The sequence below is a fragment of the Aquarana catesbeiana genome, linkage group LG01 (genome assembly GCF_042186555.1).
Source record: "Aquarana catesbeiana isolate 2022-GZ linkage group LG01, ASM4218655v1, whole genome shotgun sequence".
In the NCBI taxonomy this organism is placed as follows: Eukaryota; Metazoa; Chordata; class Amphibia; order Anura; family Ranidae; genus Aquarana; species Aquarana catesbeiana.
The window spans coordinates 371634079-371655811 of NC_133324.1; the positions used below are offsets into that span (position 1 = coordinate 371634079).

The window sequence follows — 21733 nt, forward strand, 5'->3', positions numbered from 1 at the left end:
TTTCTTTTCATGGAGAGTGCCTATTTGGAGAGGATCTGGATAAATATATCCAAAAGATATCAGAAGGAAAGAGCACCTTGCTTCCTGTTAAAAGGAGGAATAAGCAGCCTTCCTTTTAAGATTCCCAAGGCTCCAGGGCCAAGCGCTTCTTCTCCCAAGCGGTATTGACGGCCTCAGCAGCCTAGTTTTAAAAACCCTCAGGGTCAAAAAAAGACCCTGGACCCAAAAGCCAGCCAATTCCAAGTCTACCTTGTGAAGGGGCGCCCCCACTCTTTCAGGTGGGGGGCAGACTTCGGCTGTTTTCAGATGCTTGGGGGGAAACTGGTTCAGGACAGGTGGGTCATTTCCACTGTAACACAGGGTTACAAAATAGAGTTCCGGGAATTTCCCCCAACTCGGTTTCTGTTATCCAGAATTCCGTCAGATCCAGAGAAAAAGAAATGCCTGTTCCTGGCTTTAGAGCATCTGGAAAAGCAACGGGTAATTGTCAAGGTTCCACACACAGAAAGATTCAAGGGGTTTTATTCGAACCTTTTCACAGTGCCGAAGCCGAACGGGGAGGTAAGACCCATTCTGGACCTCAAGTCCCTCAACTGCTTTCTAAACATCCGGTCCTTCCGTATGGAGTCGGTCCGTTCGGTAATCGCATCCCTGAGAAAAGGGGATTACTTGGCATCCATAGACATCAAGGACGGGTACCTGAATGTACCGATCTTCGATCCACATCAAAGATATCTGAGTTTCGCAGTAGAGGGGCATCCTTTCCAATTTGTGGCATTGCCATTCGATCTAGCCACGGCCCCTCGAGTCTTCACAAAGATTCTGGTCCCGGTATTGGCATTCCTAAGGTCCCAAAAGATATCAGTGAGAGGATATCTGGACGATCTTCTCTTAAAGGACCAATCTTGCTCCATCCTAGTCAGTTGTTACACCAACGGTTCGTTTTCTGAGGTTCCTAGGCTGGATTCTGAATGTGGACAAATCGGCCTTCCGTCCGGCTCCGGTCTTGATATATCTGGCCCTGATCCTGGACACCACTCAAGAAAAGGTATTTATTTTTACCTCCCTTAAAGGTCAACTCCATAGTGGAGCTGGTCCAAAAAGTCAAAGGAGTAGAGAGGCCTTCGATTCGACTGTGCATAAGATTACTGGGCAAGATGGTGTCATCTTTCAGCGACATTCCCTATGCGCAGTTTCACTCCAGGTTGTTCCAGAAAAATATTCTGGAGGCCTGGGACAAGACTGTTCAAGCCTTGGTTCATCCCATGTCTCTATCCCCACAAGTACAACGGGACCTCTCTTGGTGGTCGAAGACCAGCAACTTGAGGGGCGGAAAAGCCTTTTCCGCCTGTTGCCTGGAAGGTGGTAACTACAGACGCCACAATTGGGAGGGTCCTTGCCTTTCTTCAAGCAGTGGTTGCTTTAAACCTAGCTTTGGGGACCATTAAAGGACAAATTTTGGCCTTATCGTTTTTTTTCCAGAGACCAATTGCATCTCATTCTTTAGTGCGAACCTTTGTCAAAGGGGTAATGCACTTAAGGCCGCCGGTTAAGCCACCCTTATGCCCCTGGGACCTGAACTATCAGCTCTATAGAGTCAAACTTTTGAACCTATTAAGCATATTCCTTTTATTCTATTGACTAGGAAGTTGGTCTTTTTGGTGGCCATAACCTCGGCTAGAAGGGTGTCAGAGTTAGTTGGCCGCCCTTTCTTGTGAAGAACCTTTTTTATTTTTACATCAGGACAAGGTGATCATGCACCCCCGTCTGGATTTTTTGCCTAAAGTGGTTTCCAATTTTTCATTTGAATCAGGATATAATTTTACCTTCCTTTTTTCCAAACCCTGAGGTTAAAAAAACAAAACAATTATATATATATATATATATATATATATATATATATATATATATATATATATATATATATATATATATATATATATATATATATATATATATATATATATATATATATATATTCCCCAAAAAAAGCGTTTGAAAAATTAGTGCGCGAATACCGTGCGAGATAAAAAGTTGCAACAACTACCCTTTTATTCTCTAGGGTGTCCGCTAAAAAAAATATATAATGTTTAGGGGTTCTATGTAATTTTCTAGCAAAAAAACTATTTTTTTTTTTTTTTACATGTAGGAGAGAAATGTCAGAATTGGTCTGGGTGGCAAGTGGTTAATAACACTATTGGTCTATAGCTAGAGCACAGGGTTGCATCCTTTTCCCTCCTTTTGGCATCACTGTAATATGTGCTAGGAGAGACTCCCTCCTCATTTCCTCCGCTTCACCCATTCCATTCATGTATGAGCACATTTTAGTTATGCCCTGTACACACGACCAGTTTTCCCATCGGAATAAACTCTGAAGGTTTTTTCCGACGGAATTCCGCTCAAGCTGTCTTGCATACACACGGTCACACCAAATTCCGACCGTCCAGAACGCGGTGACGTACAACATGTATGACGGGACTAGAAAACGGAAGTTCAGTAGCCAATAGCTTCCGTCTCGTACTTGCTTCAGAGCATGCGTTGTGTCTAGTGCTAAGTGTGTTCCCTGTAGGAAAATAATACTTGCTGAGTACCGTTTCATTTCTTCTAAAACCTTATGTCTTTTTTCCGGGATATTTAACCCCCTGACGTTATATGTTAAGTTTAATGTTGCCATTTTTCCTCTTCTCATCTTCCCCACCTCCTTTCTATCCTCCTATATATCCTATATAGAGAATATATCTCTATATAGAGAATCAATCTCTCTCTCTCTCGATAGTGTGTGTGTGTGTGTGTGTGTGTGTGTATATATATATATATATATATATATATATATATATATATATATATATATATATATATATATATATATATATATATATATATATATATATTGTATGTATATATAGATAGATATATTGGGTTCCGCAGAGGAACTGCGTTTACACTGGAATCTGTTAAGTGACCCGTCAGGTCGATTTTTGTTTCTGAGGCACCCTGGGTAGTATGCCCTGTACCTTGGCGACCCTATATTCTCCTAACCGTGACCAGGCAGGCTTTATAGCCTCTACACTTAAGAAATTGAGAGACTTTTCCCGCGGGCACATTCTTCTTGCTGGTGATTTCAACACACCCCTGGAACCTGTCTTAGACGCATCCAGAAGGAGCTCTAGCATGTCACATAAATGCTTAAGATGCATTCGCAAACACTTGCATGAATCCCAGTTGTTAGATACTTGGAGGATCATGCACCCACGGGAACGAGATTTCACTCATTATTCCCAGGTCCATCAGACCTACTCCAGAATTGATCTGTTCCTTATTGATTATCATCATCTACCTTTACTAGGGAAATCTGTCATTGAAACCGCCCCCATATCTGACCATGTACCGATCGTGCTCACTGTTAAAATCCCGTCCCTACCCATTAAATCCACTAACTGGAAACTGAATGAGGAACTTATCACTGATGAAATTGATAAAAAAAAAAATGATAGGAGAAGAACTTTCCCTTTACTTTTACTTTACTCACATCCTGACATTTCACAAGGGACGCTATGGGAGGCCCACATTCGGGGCAAATTAATAGAATTAGGAGCCAGGAAAAAAGGGAACGTACATTTCATCAAGCTAAACTACTTTTGCGAAATTAAACTACTTGAACAAAAACACAAAGCTAGACAGTCTCAGGCGATATTTCACACCCTGACTGAGAAGAGAGAAGAATTGAAATCTCTCCTCCATATAGACCAAAAGCAACAGACCCGCATAGTGGCTCAAAGTTTTTATGAATGGGGAAACAAGTTGACTGCTAGCCTGTTCCCTTCAGCAAAGGAAATCGGCTTCTTTCATAGCAAAAATTTAAAACTCGTCAGCAAATATGGTACACCACACACCAAACATAGCTAAGGATTTCTAATGTAGCGTACACACAGTCAGACCTTCCGACCGGACTTGTCCGACGGACCAAATCTGGCGGACAATCTGATCATGTGTGGGCTTCACCGGACCTTCAGCGGACTTTTCCAGTCGCAAATCTGACGGACTTTAGATTTGGAACATGCTTCAAATCTTTACGTCGTAACTCCGCCGGAACCAGAAATCCGCTCGTCTGTATGCTAGTCCGACGGACAAAAAACGATGCTAGGGCAGCTATTGACTACCGGCTATCAACTTCCTTATTTTAGTCCGGTGTACGTCATCATGTAGGAATCCGTCAGACTTTGGTGTAATCGTGTGCAGGCAAGTCTGTTCGTTAAAAAGTCAGTCGGAAGTCCGCTGGAACGTCTGTTGGACCAGTCCGGTCAAAGTCCGCCCGTGTGTACACGGCCTGAGAGTATCAACACATACCACGTCCAGCACTCGATCATGGATTGAGATAAGACAAGATTTATTAGGGACTACTTAGGATGTGCAAACCTACCTAGACTCTCACCTGATATTCTTGCCTCGCTAGAGGGGGAGCTTACCACCTCGGAGTTATGCATTGCCCTGAAAGCCATGGCCAAAGCACCAGGTCCGAATGGACTTACAGTAGCCTATTATCGATCCTTTGCGAATATTCTGTTACCTCGATTGACCGACTATGCCAATGTGACTTCTAAAGGTGTTAACCTCCGACCCGAGACTATCCATGCACATATTAGTCATCCCCAAACCCAGTAAAGATCCCAGTAACTGGAAGTTACCACCCCATCTCGTTACTGAATATTGACGCTAAATTTATATGCCAAAACTATCGCAAATAAACTCCTTCCCCTGATCCCTCAATGGATTTCAAAAGACCAAACTGGTTTTATCCCAGGTAGGGAAGCAAGGGACAACTCTCTCTGCACCCTGTTTGTGGGGTGGGCTGTTCATAGAACCTCCCAGCCCACCCTTCTACTCTCAATCGATGCTGAGAAGGCGTTTTGATAGGGTGGACTGGGAGTTTCTCATGGCAACCTTGACTCATCTGGGCATTGGCCCATCTCTTATCACCCAAATTTCCACGTTCTACAACCACCCTACGGCACAATTAGGCATAAATGGCACACTAAGTGACCCCTTCACCCTACACAATGGCACGCGCCAAGGCTGCCCTCTTTCACCAGTTTTATTTGCCCTATCATTAGAACCCTTCCTCTCTACATTCAGACATAATCCATGTATTCACGGGGTAGTCACAGGCAAATCAGAACATAAATACACTGCTTGCGCAGACGATATTATGTTCTATATACAACCCCTGATGACCCTGCCTAACCTCATGTCAGAATGCTCAACATACAGTGTCATCTCTAATTTCAAAATTAACATGACTAAATCAGAAATCCTAAACGCATCTAAAACAAGCCTTTCCTTTTAGTTGGCAGATGAGAAAAATTAAATATTTAGGTATTTTTCTTACACCAAATCTGGCCGCATTATTCCGCACAAACTTTATACCCCTTCTAAATACAGTTAGATCTGACCTACAGAAATGGTCCCAGCTTGCTCATTCATGGTTGGGGAGAATTGGGGTTGTAAAGATGAATGTACTGCCTAGGGTGTTTCTGTTTCAGATGATACCATGCGGAATACAATATTAAACTCTCTGATTGGTAAATATGTATGGAATAGGAGAAGACCTAGGCTTTCTAGATCCCTCCTCATTAGACCCAAGCTGGTAGGGGCTCTAGCTTTACCAGACTTTAAGAAATATTTCCAATCAATCGTGTTAAATAGAATATCTGACTGGAAATATCACAGAGAGTCCAAGCTTTGGGTAGCCCTAGAAATGGAGCTCAGTGGCACTGATCTTTCTACACAAATATGGATACGGAGGAAATACAGAAATTTGTCCCCTGGCACATCACCATTAACACGTTCCTCCCTCATGTCCTGGGACTCAATGTGTAACGCTCGTAAATGGCCATATAATTCTCCTCTACTACCTCTGACTGGACATAACTATTTCCCCCCAGGAAATATTGATCCTGGGATTCATACCTGGAATCTTGGGACCAAGATCCTATTACACCAAGTCACCAGCTCCTCAGGTATAATACCTCTGCCCACACTACTACACAACTCCACCATCTCTATTATGGATCAGTGGAGACACCGACAACTAGCGGCTTTTGTACACTCTCTCCCGAAGCCCCTGAGATCCTTTTCAGATTTGACTCCCTTGGAAGCCGCATTCTCTGAAGATCAACGTGTTGAGAAACCCATCTCCCACTTTTACCACATTTTGCTAACACTGGCTTCCACTTTTATTCGCAACTGGGAACAAGACCTGCAAAAAGAATTGTCAACAACCCAAAGGTCCAACATTCTCATACTGGCTCACACCTCCTCTGGGGCTTCTAAGATGGCGGAAGTAAACTACAAACTTTTAACGCGGTGGCACTATACACCTGTGGTGTTGCATAAGACCTTCCCTCAAACATCACCTTTGTGCTGGAGAGGTTGTGGAGAAAGAGCAACACGCGCTCACATTTGGTGGTACTGTCCACTGATATGCCCATTCTGGCTAACTATTCTGCACTGGATCATGGAAATCCCAGGGTTGGGAGGTCCCCAATGACCTGTGGTCAGTTTTATTTCACTGTACAGGTAAACCAGTGGGACCCTATAAAAAAAAAATCAATAACACCTCACCTTCTTAATGCTGCAAAGGCACTCATTCCTCTATATTGGAAAAAAACAACCATTCTGACATTATGTCAATGGTTGGTGAAAGTAGACAACATTTATTAGATGGAAGACATGACTCTTTCCCTTAGAAACAAATTTGACCTAGCAAAGAAGATGTGGTCCTGCTGGTTTAACTTCAAATACACTACCATATACGCGGGAAGTATGTCTCAACCTATGTAACATGTCGATAGATGAGCTTAGACCGAGGCAGATACACCCACCCCCCCCCCCCCCCCCAAATCTCTCCTACACCTATCCTCACTTTTTTCTTTCACTTTCCACTCTTTCTTCTACTTTACTCATATTATATGGTTTAAAGATGTATACCTTATCAAGGGCCATTTACAGAACAGCTACCAATGTCTGCACTCTTGATACGACAAACGTATAGACATTTTTATTATAATGTTTCAAGTAGTGTACTCTGATCCTCAATAGGGGTTATAGTTGACACGTAGTGTGTTTCTCAGGTACGCCCTGTTATTACAAGTCTATACGACCTACCTGTTCAGCTTTACTTTTTACTGTATAACGGTTATTATCTGTTACAATATACATTGTATACCTCTTTTCTCAATAAAAAATTAAACAAAAAAAAATCAAAGTCAGCTTAAATACTTCTGTTGAAATGGTAAAATGTATGGTTTCTGTAAAGGTCAGTAACATTTGTCTTTTACATTGTAGTGCTGCTTTTGAACATTTTAAGAGAAATCCAGTTTTTGTAAATGCACTTTTTGTTTTTTGTTTTTTTTTCGCAGGAGTGAGAGTTTTCATAGAGAAGAAAGCACAGCTGACTTTATTAGGAACTGAAATGGACTATGTAGAAGATAAACTCACTAGTGAGTTCATTTTTAATAACCCGAACATTAAAGGAACCTGTGGCTGTGGAGAAAGCTTCAACATTTGATACAAAAGGCTGCGGCTTGCTTTTAAGCTACAAATAAAATCTTGCGTTGCAAAGCACTTTTTCTCAGACTCTCAGGCTTTTAAAATGTTCTTTTAACTTGATTTGACCTAATAAAGGTTTTTATTTGTTTTGTGAGCAAAAAATGCTCTTTTGTGCAATCTTCCATCCTTGTATCACTGGAGTCATTGAAACAGGACACTTTTATATCCAGGCATTTCCAAAATGTTTTTTATGCCATTATTGGTCCTTTTTAATAAAGTATGTCTTTTGACAGTTATAGCTATAGCAATTATACTGTGCTTCCTGTGCCAGTCCCACTTATTGCTGTAGAAAACCCATAAAAAAAGTTGTATTTGCAGCTCTGATCCCTACTATTTTATTTGTATGCATTATGAACAATCCATCAGAGTAGGATGCCACAATTTTGTCTTTTTTTTTAAATGGCTATAGCTTTCGGCCAGTACTGACTTTTCTGATGGGGATATCTTGCAATGTGAATCCCATAGAAATCCAATAAGCCAGCATGTGCTCTAGCATTCTATCTACCATCTATAAACTAGAACATGAGCTTTTGGTGGAGTTTTACTTTTAAAACAGCATCAACCCAACTTTAATGGAGTTGGATCACTAATCGAGTTGCTTCAGATGTCATTAAAAAAAGACCAATGGCTCCTAAATATGAAACTGTCTATAGAAATGTTAATTTCTTGCAGCATGAAACAGTCAGTAAGCAAATTTTTCAAAACTGTCCTTCTCTTAATATTTTCTTTTACCTTATAACTTTTATAGTGTGTTTATTTCTGATAAATGCTTTACTTTACTTGTACTAACAGATCCATAAAGGCAGAGATCTGCAAATAAATTAACTACATGGCTATCTTCTCAATGGGACAAAGTGGTGATTACAGCACTTTTAGTCCATGTTTTTTTTTTTTACTTTTAGTTCACTAACTGAAAGTCAGCACCTTGGTACAGACAGACAAGGGGATGGAGGAAGAATCTTCAGGAGCCTGTTTACCATGATCCACTAATTGCAGTTGCAGGATCTTTTGCAAAACAAACAAATGCTAATTCTTTCATTCTTTTCTGCAAATATGGGTGCATTTGTTGTGAGAGATAGATATAACTATCTATCACATTATTAACAATATGCACCCATAATAAAATATATACTTTATTTTTTTCAAAAAGGTGGAGTTGGCCTCTAATGTAATCAATATTTTATTGATCTATTCCTAACTTGAGTTCCTTCTTGAAAATATGACCCCATTTTAGAGGAGATTACTTAAACCTCTCAGCTGTAGCCGAAATAAAATAAAACGGCATGGTAGGTTCCTATGATGCAGTTTTGTAGGCATAATAACATACGTGATACTTGTTCTTTTGCAAATATGCATTAGTCAGGTATGAATGTCTAATTAACTGCTGTGGATGTAGTGGAGTTTGTATTCTGTGTAGAAATAACCACATTCTGCTGTATTGATATATCCTACACATCAAATACATAATGCAAAGTATCACGGTTGGCATACTTGGCATCCCTGTTCATGTGTTCTATTCAACATTAAATCTGTAATATGTAGCTGTAATATGTAGCTTTGGGGGATGACCACAATAGAGGCACCTAAAGTAGGACAAGTTTCCCATCAACTATATGATTTTTAAGACCTGTGTGCCAATACTACTCGCCACTGAAGAATTTGAACCGATTCAGAAGCACCAGTCATTTTGAGATCGAGCAGTCTTGAATCTGATTGGTGGCTGAGGGTAAATTTGTTCAATACTGCTGATGCATTAGAGCTAAGATCTCTTAAAGCCTAATTCAAGTTTCTATTAAACAAGGTAAAGTGCAGTAAAAAGGTAAAAGTCTTGCTATTTCCCTAATCCCCAGTGCGAGTACAACATCTTCTCCCCAAAGCAGGAGGCTGTCTTACTGTTCTCTATAATTGATCACCGCTGAGTATAGACCTTCCTTTATCTGTTAGTAAGGCCCTAGAGAGGGGGCCCTTGTGCTCTATGTAACCAGCAAATTCTCTACAGTGGTTTGACACATTTCCCTTTTAGCAAGAGCTCTCCAATTAGCAGGAAGCTTGAGCTTAGCTGATTGCAGAGCTATACTCCTGAGTGTATGCAGGGAGCATGTTGGGTCATTGCAGAATTCACTGGTTCCACACAAAGAGCAGGGGTTCCTTTCTGGAGCCTACAGATGAGGGCGGTAGCAAAGAAAGCTAAATCATAAAATAGTATGACATCTGACAATTGCTGTATACGTAAAGTGTTTAACACACAGGGTACAATTTACATTATCCTCTTGGTTGATGAATCCAATGTCCCCCTGTGACTGTGCTTCATAAAAAAAAAAAAAAAAAAAAATGCAGATATATACATTGTTTACTGAGCGCAGATCTGCAATCAGGTGACCCGGCATCTTTCTCCTCTCGCATGACAGCTGCAGCGGGCGGGAGTGAGGATCCCCCGCTGATGTCATTCAGGAGGGAAGGAGGAGAGAGACGGCCCCGCTCGCTGCAGCTGTCATGTGAGACAGGAGAAAGACGGCGGGTCATGTGCTCACAGATCTGTGCTGTAAACAAGGTATATAACTTAATTTTTATAAAGCACAGTCACAGGGGGACATTGGATTCATCAACCGAGAGGCTAATGTAAATTGTACACTAATTTGAGCAGCAGAAGGGAAGGGGCAAGCATGGACACAGAGCTCAGATGGGAGGGGAAGGAGGACAGAGAGCAGGGATGCGGATGACGGAGGCACTTAAACTGACCATGGTGTCAGGCCAAATGATGCAGCACAAGCAATGTGCTGTATAACATGCTTTAAAGGAACAGGATCTTTATTTTTATTTTTCTTGGGTTAACAAACGCTTTAATGCTTCTAGCTCAACAGAAACTATGATTGAACTTGAACATCACTTCAGCTACTTTTTCTTATTTAATTTTACTGGCCTGCTGCATTTGGAGATGAGAAGTTACCAATGTTTATTTCTGGCCCGTTTTCGGTTTTGACTTTGTCAAAGGTGAAGGAGTTGTCATTGCCTTATGAAATGTTTTAAGGACTGATATTTATTTTCACACTCCTTGTGGATGTAGGATAACTCCGTTCTAGAATACTGACACAGCTGCCTCTGATCCTATGCTTTCGTAACTCTCATCAATTAATACGCTGCCACTGTGGGCCCTTTCATATGGCTTCTCTAAATCTTAATTGTCAGCTGCACCCATAATTGATATTTCAGTTTTGTGCAGTTGCTGGTAAATTGAGTGACATGCTTGCTTCAGGACCCCAGTGGAGAAAGAGAGTGCCACCAAAATTCATAGTTATATCCATCTACTTGTTATGTCCTTTTACAAAGGCAAATTATGGTGCATGCTTTCTCAGTTTTCAATAATAGAAACTAGACAACTGGGGAGGTCTACCTCTGAAAGTGACACTGCAAACATATTATCACTGGAATCTGAGATGCCAGAAACAAACAGGTGGTCCATCCAATAGGTCTCTGCCCAAAACTGAAAAATCAGTTTTAAGTGGGCTTGGTATGTAACCTACTGAGGAGTAATGTTAAGGATTATTTCAGAATTACAAGCTACCTGGTATATTTTTCTGTTTTTGTCCCACCATTTATAAAGGATTTGTTTTAGTATGAATGTTTGTGTATGTACTATAATTGATTAATGTTAAACTGACACACATTGTGTGTGTGTGTGTTTTGTGTTTTTTTTGTTTTTTTTTAAACTCTTGAAACGCACAAGAAAATTCTTTGCCTTGAGCATACTATGTACAATTGTATGTAAAAATGGATGGTGTGCTTTGTGTCAGTTTTTATTATATGAGAAGTAAACATTAAGTTGTACAGTGTTTAGTATTGTGTGTGTTTCTTTTTTTTTTTTTTTTTTTCTCCCCTACGTACACTCCACTACTCAAATACACATTCATCTGAGTAGAAATAAGTATTTTGTTTCATACATCATAAAGCTGAACTACAGGAAGATATAAAATACAGAAATGAAAGCAGCTAATGCATCCTTAAAGTGGTTCTAAAGTTTATTTTTATTTCTTTTCATACATCAGTGGACACAGAGCCATAGTAATTACTATGTGGGTTATAGGTTACCTTTAGGTGATGGACACTGGCACGCCCTAAGACAAGAAGTGCACTCCCCTATATAACCCCTCCCACTACTGGGGAGTATTCAGTTTTTTCGCCAGTGTCTAAGGTGTTGGTCACAAGTAAAGATGTGCTGAGCTCCACTGAATCCTTGCTGGGGCTAGCCATGCTGACTGGATCCATTCAAAGTGTTTTTTCTGGGCCAAATTGAATGGTACCCGGGCCTCGTATCTGAACAAACAAGGTTTTTGCTTGTGAATGCTTCTCTTTCTAGAGAGCTGGACCCTGGGATCCAGTACTTTTTGGTAGTAAGGCCATAAAGTTGTACTGGCAGGGTGTTGTTGCAGGTCCAGGATTGTGGGATACCTTGAGGTTCCCCTGTTCCTGAAGGTTTACGGAGCCCATCGTGAAGGGTGAAGATTGGGTTGGTTTACCACAGAAACCCCTGCGACGGGAAAAGGTAAGTGAAGCTTTCTAAGAAATATTTTGAAATTCTTATGAATGTCTCCTTTAAGTGAATAATGTTGTCATGTCTATGTGTCACCACTGGGGGCTGTATTGAGCACTCACCGCCTCATGCTGGAAACGGCACGGTGTCAGGAGTGAACACTTCCTCCTCCTCCTCCTCCTCCTCCGGCAAAACAGCAGATCCTCCGGTAAGAAAGGGGTAACTTGTCTCCCCGTCGGTGGCCCCTATGCTGGGATTCCCCCCTCGGGGGGATTTAAGCCGGGATTCAATCTAAAAAAAAAAAAAAACGCTGTGGCCATTTGGTGGATTTTTTACCCCCCCGGACCGGCTCTGGATCCAAGGGAACCTATAGCCCGCCGCTTGCGTGGGAGAACCCGTCCTTTTGAAAAGGAGGGTGGAGCTGTAGACAACGCGGGGGGCGGGGCTAACGGTGTCAGCGTTCTCCGACGCCAGGAATACGTGGAGGAAGTCTTTAAAAGCACACAGAGTGCTGCTGCTGGCTGTGGGGGGACACAAGAGCAAAGAGGTGACATTTCTTCAGGTTTGGTGACACAGGCATTTCCTTTGACACATTATTATTGCTTCAGGCTGGGCATTAATAGCAGCATTTTATTGCTGGACTATAGCCTGGCAGTGTATGCATTCTTTTTGGTAGTGCCTCTGCTTTGCGCATTAGGCTATGAGTGGAAGAGGGACCAGGAACACCTCAAAGGGTTTGCAACAACCTAAATCCATCCTCCTCTGAGAGTGATGCGGCCGGTCAGAATGAGCCGTCAGGGGAGACGTGTTGCAGCAGCGCTGGACACTTCAGCCCCTATATATATATATATATATATATATATATATATATATATATATATATATATATATATATATATATATATATAGTCCCTCTCCCTCTCCCTCTCTCCCTCCTCTTCTACCATTTCTAGTATGGAAAAGAAGATTGATGCTATGATCACCTTCCATAGTGGGTCCAAACGTAGCAGATCCCCATCCAGTGCTCAGGACCCCCCTCATTGCGAGGTACAAGGGGCAGGGGATCAGGAAGGTCTTCCAAAAGACCTGGAAAATACTAATATATCCTCTTCCATGGATCCTAGTATGGAGGGAGTAATCTCACAAAACAGTTTGTTGGTACACTCCCTTACTAGATTGGTTCGTTCAACCTTTTTGCTGCCTGTAGTGCAGTCTAGTGATTAACCCGCCTCTGGTTTGGGATCACTAAAGCCTCCCCCGTCTGGGGATGCTTTTCCTATACATTCATGGCTAAAAAAGCTTATGTATTGGGAATGGGAACACGCGGATGAGTAGTTTTTTTCCTCCAAAAAGTTTTACACTGTATCCTATGGAAGAAGAATGCTAGAAATGGGGGGTTCCAGCAATTGATGCTGCAATCGCCTCGGTGAATAAAAATCTCACTTGTCCGGTAGACAATGCGCAAATATTAAAGGATCCAACAGATAAAAAGTTGGAACTTCTTTTTAAGAACAACATGTCTCTGGCAGGTTCAGTAGCGCAGCCGATTCTTGCGGCAATTGGGGTATCTTAGTCCATAAAGGATCAGTTTGTAGAGCTATTTAAGATTCTTCCTGATCAGCAGGCCCAGCAATGGGCTGGTGTATCAGATGCACTATGTTTTACGGTGGATGCTATGAAAGATTCTATGATTCAAGCCTCACAGCTTATGCTGGGACTAGTACATACACGCAGAGTCCTGTGGCTGAAGAATTGGTCAGCCGAAGCACTATGTAAAAAGCTCCTAGCCAATTTCCCTTTTCATGGTGAACGGTTATTTGGAGACGATCTGGATAAATATAGCCAAAGGATTTCTAATGGGAAAAGTTCTCTTTTACCAGTAAAGAAGTTCAAACATTTTTCCTTTTTAAGCATGCTTCCTCTCCAGCGCCAGGAGCATCTACCTCTAGGCAGTCTCGACGGCCTCCACCATCAAGCTCAAGAGGTAGACCTCAGGGGCAGTCCCAGGGCCAAAAGAGGTCTTGGGGTAGAAAACCTGCAAAGCAAAATGCTAAGGCCTCCTTATGAAGGGGCGCCCCCGCTCGCTCGGGTGGGGGGAAGGCTTCTGCAATTTTCAAAAATCTGTCAGGAACAATATCAAGACAGATGGGTGGCTTCCTCAGTTTCTCTAGGTTACAAACTAGAGTTCCGAGAATTCCCGTCTCCTCGTTTTCTAAAATCAAATGTTTCCAGAGATCCAGAGAAAAGGAAGTCTCTCTTTTTAGCTCTGGATCATCTCTTATCTCAAGAGGTGATATCAGAGGTTCCCTTAGAGGAACAGGGTTCAGGGTTTTATTCAAACCTTTTCACGGTTCCAAAACCAAACGTTGAGGTAAGACCCATTTTAGATCTCAAAGATCTGAACCGGCACTTAAATATCCGGTCCTTTCGCATGGAGTCAATCCGATCTGTAGTCTCCATTTTGCAAGGAGGAGAGTTTTTGGCATCAATCGATATCAAAGATTCATATCTCCACGAGCCGATATTTCCCGCTCATCAGAAATTTCTACGCTTCGAGGTAGAGAATCGCCATTTTCAGTTTGTGGCTCTGCCATTCGGTCTAGCCACTGCACCGCGGGTGTTCACAAAAATCCTGGCACCTCCCTTAGCCAGGTTAAGGGCCCAGGGCATAATGGTCCTAGCCTATTTAGACGATCTGCTTTTAGTAGATCAATCCATCTCTGGTCTAAACCAAAGTTTTTAATCTCAGCTGTAAGCTACCTGGAATGCCTAGGTTGGATACTCAACCTAGAAAAGTCCTCCTTAAAACGATCAAGGAGATTACAGTACTTGGGGCTAGTCATAGATACCGTAAAAAAGAAGGTATTCCTACCCCAGGCAAGAATCGGTTCCATAAAAGAACTGATTCAACTTGTCAGAGCAAAGAGAAATCCTTCCATTCGGATGTGCATGAAATTGATAGGGAAGATGGTTGCCTCCTTCGAGCCCGTCCCTTATGCGCAGTTTCATTCAAGACTGCTACAAAACGCCATTCAGGCTTTGGATTTTCCAATGCACTTATCCCCCCAGGTGCGTCTGAGCCTCAATTGGTGGTTGATATCCAGTAATCTCCAAAAGGGGAAATCCTTTTTACCAGTATCCTGGAAAGTGGTAACGACGGATGCCATCCTTCTGGGTTGGGGAGCAGTCCTGGAAGAAGCTTCTGCCCAGGGGAGATGGTCCAAGTCAGAAAGGACCCTGTCCATCAATGTTCTAGAGATTCAGGCAGTACGTCTGGCCCTGGAGTCCTGGACGCTCAGGCTGCGGAATTGTCCTGTCAGGATTCAATCTGACAATGCCACGGCTGTGGCTTACATTAATCACCAGGGGGGCACGAGAAATCATGCAGCCCAAAAAGAGGTGAATCATGTTCTAGCTTGGGCAGAAAGCAACATTCCTTGTCTATCAGCGATTTTCATTCCAGGGATAGAGAATTGGCAGGTTGACTATTTGAGTCGCCAACAATTGTTGCCGGGAGAATGGTCTCTTCACCCCGACATCTTCCTGTCCATATGTCAAAGATGGGGTATTCCGGACGTATTCTGTTCGCGTCCAGATTCAACAACAAAGTCGACAACTTTGTGTCAAGGACGAAGGATCCGCTAGCGTGCGGAACCAAACGCCTTGGTCTTCCCATGGGATTACTTTTCACAGATCTATGCGTTTCCTCCAGTTCTGCTACTTCCGCGCCTTCTCCGCAGAATCAAGCAGGAACGGAAAGAGGTGATTCTGGTGGCCCAGAAGATCTTGGTTTGCTGAGATCATAAAGATGGCAGTAGGAGTCCCTTGGACCCTGCCATTATGGCCTTCTAGCTCAAGGTCCGGTATTCCATCCTACCTTACAAACGCTAAATTTAACGGTTTGGCTATTGAAACCCACATTCTAAAGGATCGTGGGTTATCCCTTTCAGTAGTGTCTACTTTGATTAATGCTAGGAAGCGGGCCTCCAGAGTCATTTACTATAGAATCTGGAAGGCATATGTTTCCTGGTGTGGATCCAGGGGTTGGCACCCCAGGAAGTATGTCATAGGTAGGATCCTTGAATTCCTGCAAATGGGATTAGAAATGAAGCTGGCCTTGAGTACTATCAAGGGCCAGGTTTCGGCCTTATCAGTATTTTTTTCAACGGCCTCTTGCTTCTCACTCTCTGGTGTGTAGTTTTATTCAGGGGGTATCGAGAATTAATCCCCCTGTCAGGGCACCTCTAAATCCTTGGGATTTGAATTTAGTCTTGTCGGCTTTACAGAATCAGCCTTTTGAACCCATACGGGAGATTCCCTTAGTTCTTTTGACAAGAAAAATAGTCTTTTTAGTTGCCATATCTTCTGCCAGAACATTATCGTAATTGTCTTGTAAAGAGCAATATCTAATCATGCATAAGGATAAGGTGGTATTGCGGCCTCATCCTGAATTTCTACCAAAAGTGGTGACAGATTTTCATTTGAACCAGGACATCATTCTGCCTTCTTTCTTCCCAGAGCCTTGATGTAGTAAGAGCGGTTAGGGTCTATTTGAAGGAGACCGCTCAGGTTCGCAAAACGGATGTTTTGTTTGTACTGCCAGAAGGTCCTAAAAGAGGACAAGCAGCATCGAAATCTACTATTTCCAAATGGATTCGTCAAATGATTGTTCAAGCTTATGGTCTAAAGAAGAAAATTCCTCCTTTTCATGTCAAAGCACATTCCACCAGGGCTACATTTACCAGATTCTATCAAATCGATGCAAAAGGTCATGAGGATATTGCCTTTGGGCGTAATGCACTGAAGGCTGCAGTATAAGTCCTCTAGCCTCTTAATGCCCTACCTTTTTTGTTGTGTCTCCCTCCCTTCAGTTGCCATTGCTATGGGACATCCCACATAGTAATTACTATGGCTCTGTGTCCCCTGATGTATGAAAAGAAAACAGGATTTTTAAAACGGCTTACCTGTAAAATACTTTTCTTTGAAGTACATCAGGGGACACCGAGGTCCCTCCCTTCTTTAGTATACATGTGTATCGCTTGGCTACAAAACTGAATGCTCCCAGTAGTGGGAGGGGTTATATAGGGGAGTGCACTTTTTGTCTTAGGGTGTGCCAGTGTCCATGATCTCGATCCAGAGATGTGCATGAGAGCAGCGGTTCTCTCTCTCTCTCTCTCTCTCTCTCTCTCTCTCTCTCTCTCTCTCTCTCTCTCTCTCTCTCTCTCTCTCTCTCTCTCTCTCTCTCATTGGACAGAGAGGCAGTAGCCATTGGCTCCTGCTGCTGTCAATCACAGCCAGATAATGGGGGGCTGAGCCACGCTGTGTGTTAGTGTATGAGTGCCCCCAACGCAAGCTGCTTGCTATGGGGGCACTCGGTTGAGCCAGGAATGCCAGCAGGGGACCCCAGAGGTGGGGGGGGCAGAACTGCTATGTGTAAAACCATTGCACAGAACACGCAAGTATGACATATTATTAAAAAAAGAATACATTTACAATCACTACAAACGCCTTTTGCTGACCAAGTGATGAGAGAAAATCATTTCTCTTTCATTCATTCACAGCGCTCCATATTCAGAACCATAGGGTTATATCGCCCCCTATAGGAGTAGGGTACTAGGCAGGAAAAAAGACTTGGCTACGCTTATGGGCAGTCCTAGATGGTATACATCCCCCTCTATGCTATAGGCCTAAGGTTAGTTTTTTTTTCTGCCTAGTCAGGATTAAGGAACTAGTTCCCTGCATGGATCTTTGGTCCTGGCATTTTTCTTTTTTTTTTCCCCTATTTTAAATGGCTTCCCTTTTTTTTTTTTTTTTTTTCTGAGATCTACAATCAACTGCCAGACTGAGCGACGGGCTGGATAGCTAGATCCAGTGGTCCTCTCAGTCCGGCCAGTGAGTGTGCGCGGACCAGAGGTCTTTTCCTGAGTCGCAGTGTTCCTCCTGGCCAACAGCCCCCCATTTTGATGGTGAGGGGTTCTGTCTGGAGTGGTGCCCACCTAGATCCGAGATATGCTGAGTAGGATGTCTCCCCCTAAATACGGTGTGGGGTGGATGCAGGCACCCCCTGGGATGGCCAGACCTGCGGGTCCCCCCCATCTGTTTTGTGGGGTCCTACCCCCCCGGGGTAGCGTGGTAGGTTGGCAGGTGGATGGGATGTACTGGTGGAGGAGGGCAGGTGGGCACCAGTGGGACGAACTTCCCTGCTGGGTTGGGCGCTGACAGTTTTTTTTTTTTTTTTTTTTTTTTGTGGTTCTGTGCCCAGGTCCCCTCTTTCGCTGTGTGTGGTTTGGGGTCCAGGGGTACCTCCTGGGCGTTGTGTTTGGCTGCCATTTTTCCATGGTCTGCACCATTGCTTTGGGGACTGTTTGTTTTTCTCTATACCGGTGGCCATGTTTGTGTAGTCTGGTGGCCATTTTTGGTTGATCCAGCTTGTATTGAGAGTGGCGCCCATGACAGTGGAGCCTCTAGTTGGCTATTATGGCTGTGAGGGGGCTCCTCTCCTCACTTTCCCCTGGTGTTGACTCCTGGGTTTCCCTTTTCCCCTGGACGCCGCACGTGGATACAGGCTATCTCTGGTGCAGACCGGTGCTACTCTGTTGGGGTTTTGAGTTCTGGTGGGGTTCCTCTCTCTCTTCTGCAGGTTGCTCTGCTTTTGGAGTGCTCCTGTGCTGAAACGGGTGCGGTGCCTGTGGTAAGTGAGTCCCCTAGTGGTGCTAGACTCTTTTTGCAGGTGGGTTCCCCCTTTTAACTCATGGAGTCTCAGGAGCAGGGGTCCCAGCCTTCTATTGATCCACTGATGGCGGTTCTGGAGTCCTTTGTGTGGCGGGCTAGCAGAAAGCGCCACCCATTCTCCTCTGCCTCATCTGTCCTGTCAGATCCGGAATCTGGCTCTGTCACTGTGAATGTGGCCCACCCTACAAGGTTTGCAACCACGCTCCCTGATCTGTCAGATAGTGAGAATGATTCCTCCACAGTGGTTGCAGCGCACGACAAGGGGCTGGTTGACGCACTGATTACATCCATGCGGGAGACTTTGAAGATGGAGGATGCAGCTGAATTGGCTGCGGTAGTCGCCATCCCGTTTGGCACACACGAGCCATCTCGCATGGTGAAGGTGTTCCTTTACCCCTCCTATTTTGACAAGTTTGTCTATAAAGATTGGGAGCGGCCAAAACGTCCCTTTTGTGGTTCCTAAACGCTTTGCGGTAAGGTACCCCTTTGAAGAGTCACTCCTGAAAAAGTGGACTGTCCAACCAGTGGTGGACCCTCCTGTCTCCAGGTTTAACAAGGCAACAATGATTCCGGTAGAGGAACCCCTGGCCTTTAAGGATCTGGTTGATAGAATGGCTGAGTGTGTGGCCTGCAATATGTTCACTATTGCTGGTTTGGGGCTGAGGCTGGTCCTGGTCATTGCCCTGGTGTCACAAACATTAACTGAGTGGGCTTAACTTTTGCGCCATGTTCTAGGGGGTTAGCAAATTCCCCCTGTCTTTGAGTTGGTGGCTCAGTTGGTCCAGGGGCTGCAATTTGTCTGCAATACCTCCGCTGGGCGCCGCTCCCTTGATTTCTAAGCTATCTGTTTTGCCAGTGGCGATCGCCTGTTTTGGGACTTCCCTGGATGACATTAAGAGTATGACTGGGGGGGAAGAGTACCTTTCTGCCACAGTCTGTGAAGAGAAAAGAACCTCGTCACAGGTTCGGCCCTTCTTTCTCTGCACACAAAGTATTTTTCGTCCCTCAGGATCCACTGACACGGGTTCAAAACCTTTCAAGCCCTCAGGAGGTTCTAAGCGGCCCTGGTTTGACAAGCTGAGAGCGGGATTCTCTAAGCCCGCAGACAAGGATACTTCAGCATGAAGGTACGCCCTCGCCCATGCCGTGGGGGGGGGGGCGCGTCTTTGTTGGTTTCCGGGCCTATTAAGCTACTTGGTGAACAACAAATTGGTCCATTAAATGATTGTTCAGTAACAAGATTGTTCCGTTCTTGCCCCGGAAAGGTTCTTTCCTTTTCAATGTCAGGACCTGTTTCTTTAGGGAGTGATTTGCCCCGGATACGGAATCGTAACAGTGTCAAGGTTTTTATTTAAACCTGTTCACGGTCTCAAAGGCGGGCAAGGTGTGTCAGATTCTGGACCTCAAGGCCCTGAACAGCTTTGTACAGGTACAGAAATTCAGAATGCAGTCCATTCGCACAGTAGGGGCATCCCTAAAGCAAGGGGATTTTCTAGCTTCGATCGATGTCAAGGATGCTTACTTACACATTCCAATATGTGGCCAACATCTTGCTTTTCCTCCATTTTTGCTGTGGGAGAGGAGCACTATCAGTTCGTGGCATTACCCTTTGGTGCCGCCTCCACTCTTCAGGTCTTCACGAAAGTGTTGGCCCCGGTTCTGGTATTGCTACTTCAGAGGGGGATTGCAGTACTGGGCTACCTGGACGACCTTCTCTTGCACATGGAGTCCTCTTCTTCCTTGATGGATGACGTGGAGATCACTATTCAGCTCTGAAGCAGTTTGGTTGGCTTCTAAACTACCAGAAGTCTGCCCTGTCCCCCCCCCCCCCCAAATAAATTGGATTATCTGGCTTTGACTCTGGAGGGGGTGGTGATATCACCCTATGGTTATGACTATGGAGCGCTGTGTTTGTCACTGTAAAATCCATTTCTCTTTCGTTCATTACGTACATGAAGATTTGTACCATGAAAATTCTTTGCATATTTAATGACTGGATGAATGTTACTTTGAAAGTACCTCAGGATCAGCACTGCTCTGTGCAAATGTATGAAATGTTTTAGAAAATGTTGCCTTTAGAATCACTTTAACTGCTTGCCGACCAGCCGCCGCAGTTTTACTGCAGCAGAATGGCGTGGCTGGGCGAAACAATGTTACCTTATGTCACTTTGCCTTTTGGCCACTAGGGGCAAGCGCACGCCACCGGAGGCGCGTGCCCGGAGCTGATGCGAGTGCCCGGCGGGCACGATGGCTGCCGGGCAACTGTGATCGCTTGTGACAGAGTGAGAACCGGGATCTGTGTGTGTAAACGCACAAATCCTGGCTCTTTCAGGGGAGTAGAGGCAGATCGTGTGTTCATACTATATATGAACACCGATCTCTCTCTCTCTCTCTCTCTCTCTCCCTCCTCCTAGACAGTCCCACCCCCCTACAATTAGAACACACCTAGGGAACAGTTAACCCCTTCCCTGCCAGTGACATATATACAGTAATTAGTGCATTTTTATAGCACTGATCACTTTATAATTGTCAATGGTACTAAAAATGTGTCCAATTTGTCTGCCACAATAGCGCAGTCCCGATAAAAAAAAATCGCAGATCACCGCCATTACTAGTAAAAAAAAAAAAAAAAAATAATAAAAAATGCCATAAGTCTATCCTCTATTTTGTAGATGTTATAACTTTTGTGCAAACCAATCAATATACGCTTATTGCGATTTTTTTATTACCAAAAATATGTAGAAGAATACACATTGGCCTAAACTGCGGAAAAAATTTGCTCTTTAAAAAAAAAAAAAAATAGGGATATATATTATAGCAAAACGTACAAAATATTGTGGGTTTTTTTTTTTTTTCAAATTTGTC

General features: G+C 43.6%; 1 protein-coding gene across 1 annotated transcript in view; it reads left to right on the top strand.

Moving 5' to 3' along the window:
* The window catches only part of ISCA1 (iron-sulfur cluster assembly 1), a 61736-nt gene extending 50298 nt beyond the window's left edge, over window positions 1–11438 (top strand). Inside the window, exon 4 of the mRNA XM_073633400.1 lies at window positions 7419–11438. Coding sequence (XP_073489501.1) covers window positions 7419–7567 — 149 coding nt within the window. The 3' untranslated portion in view covers window positions 7568–11438. The remainder of the gene's footprint in view (window positions 1–7418) is intronic.
* Window positions 11439–21733: the final 10295 nt, after the last annotated feature.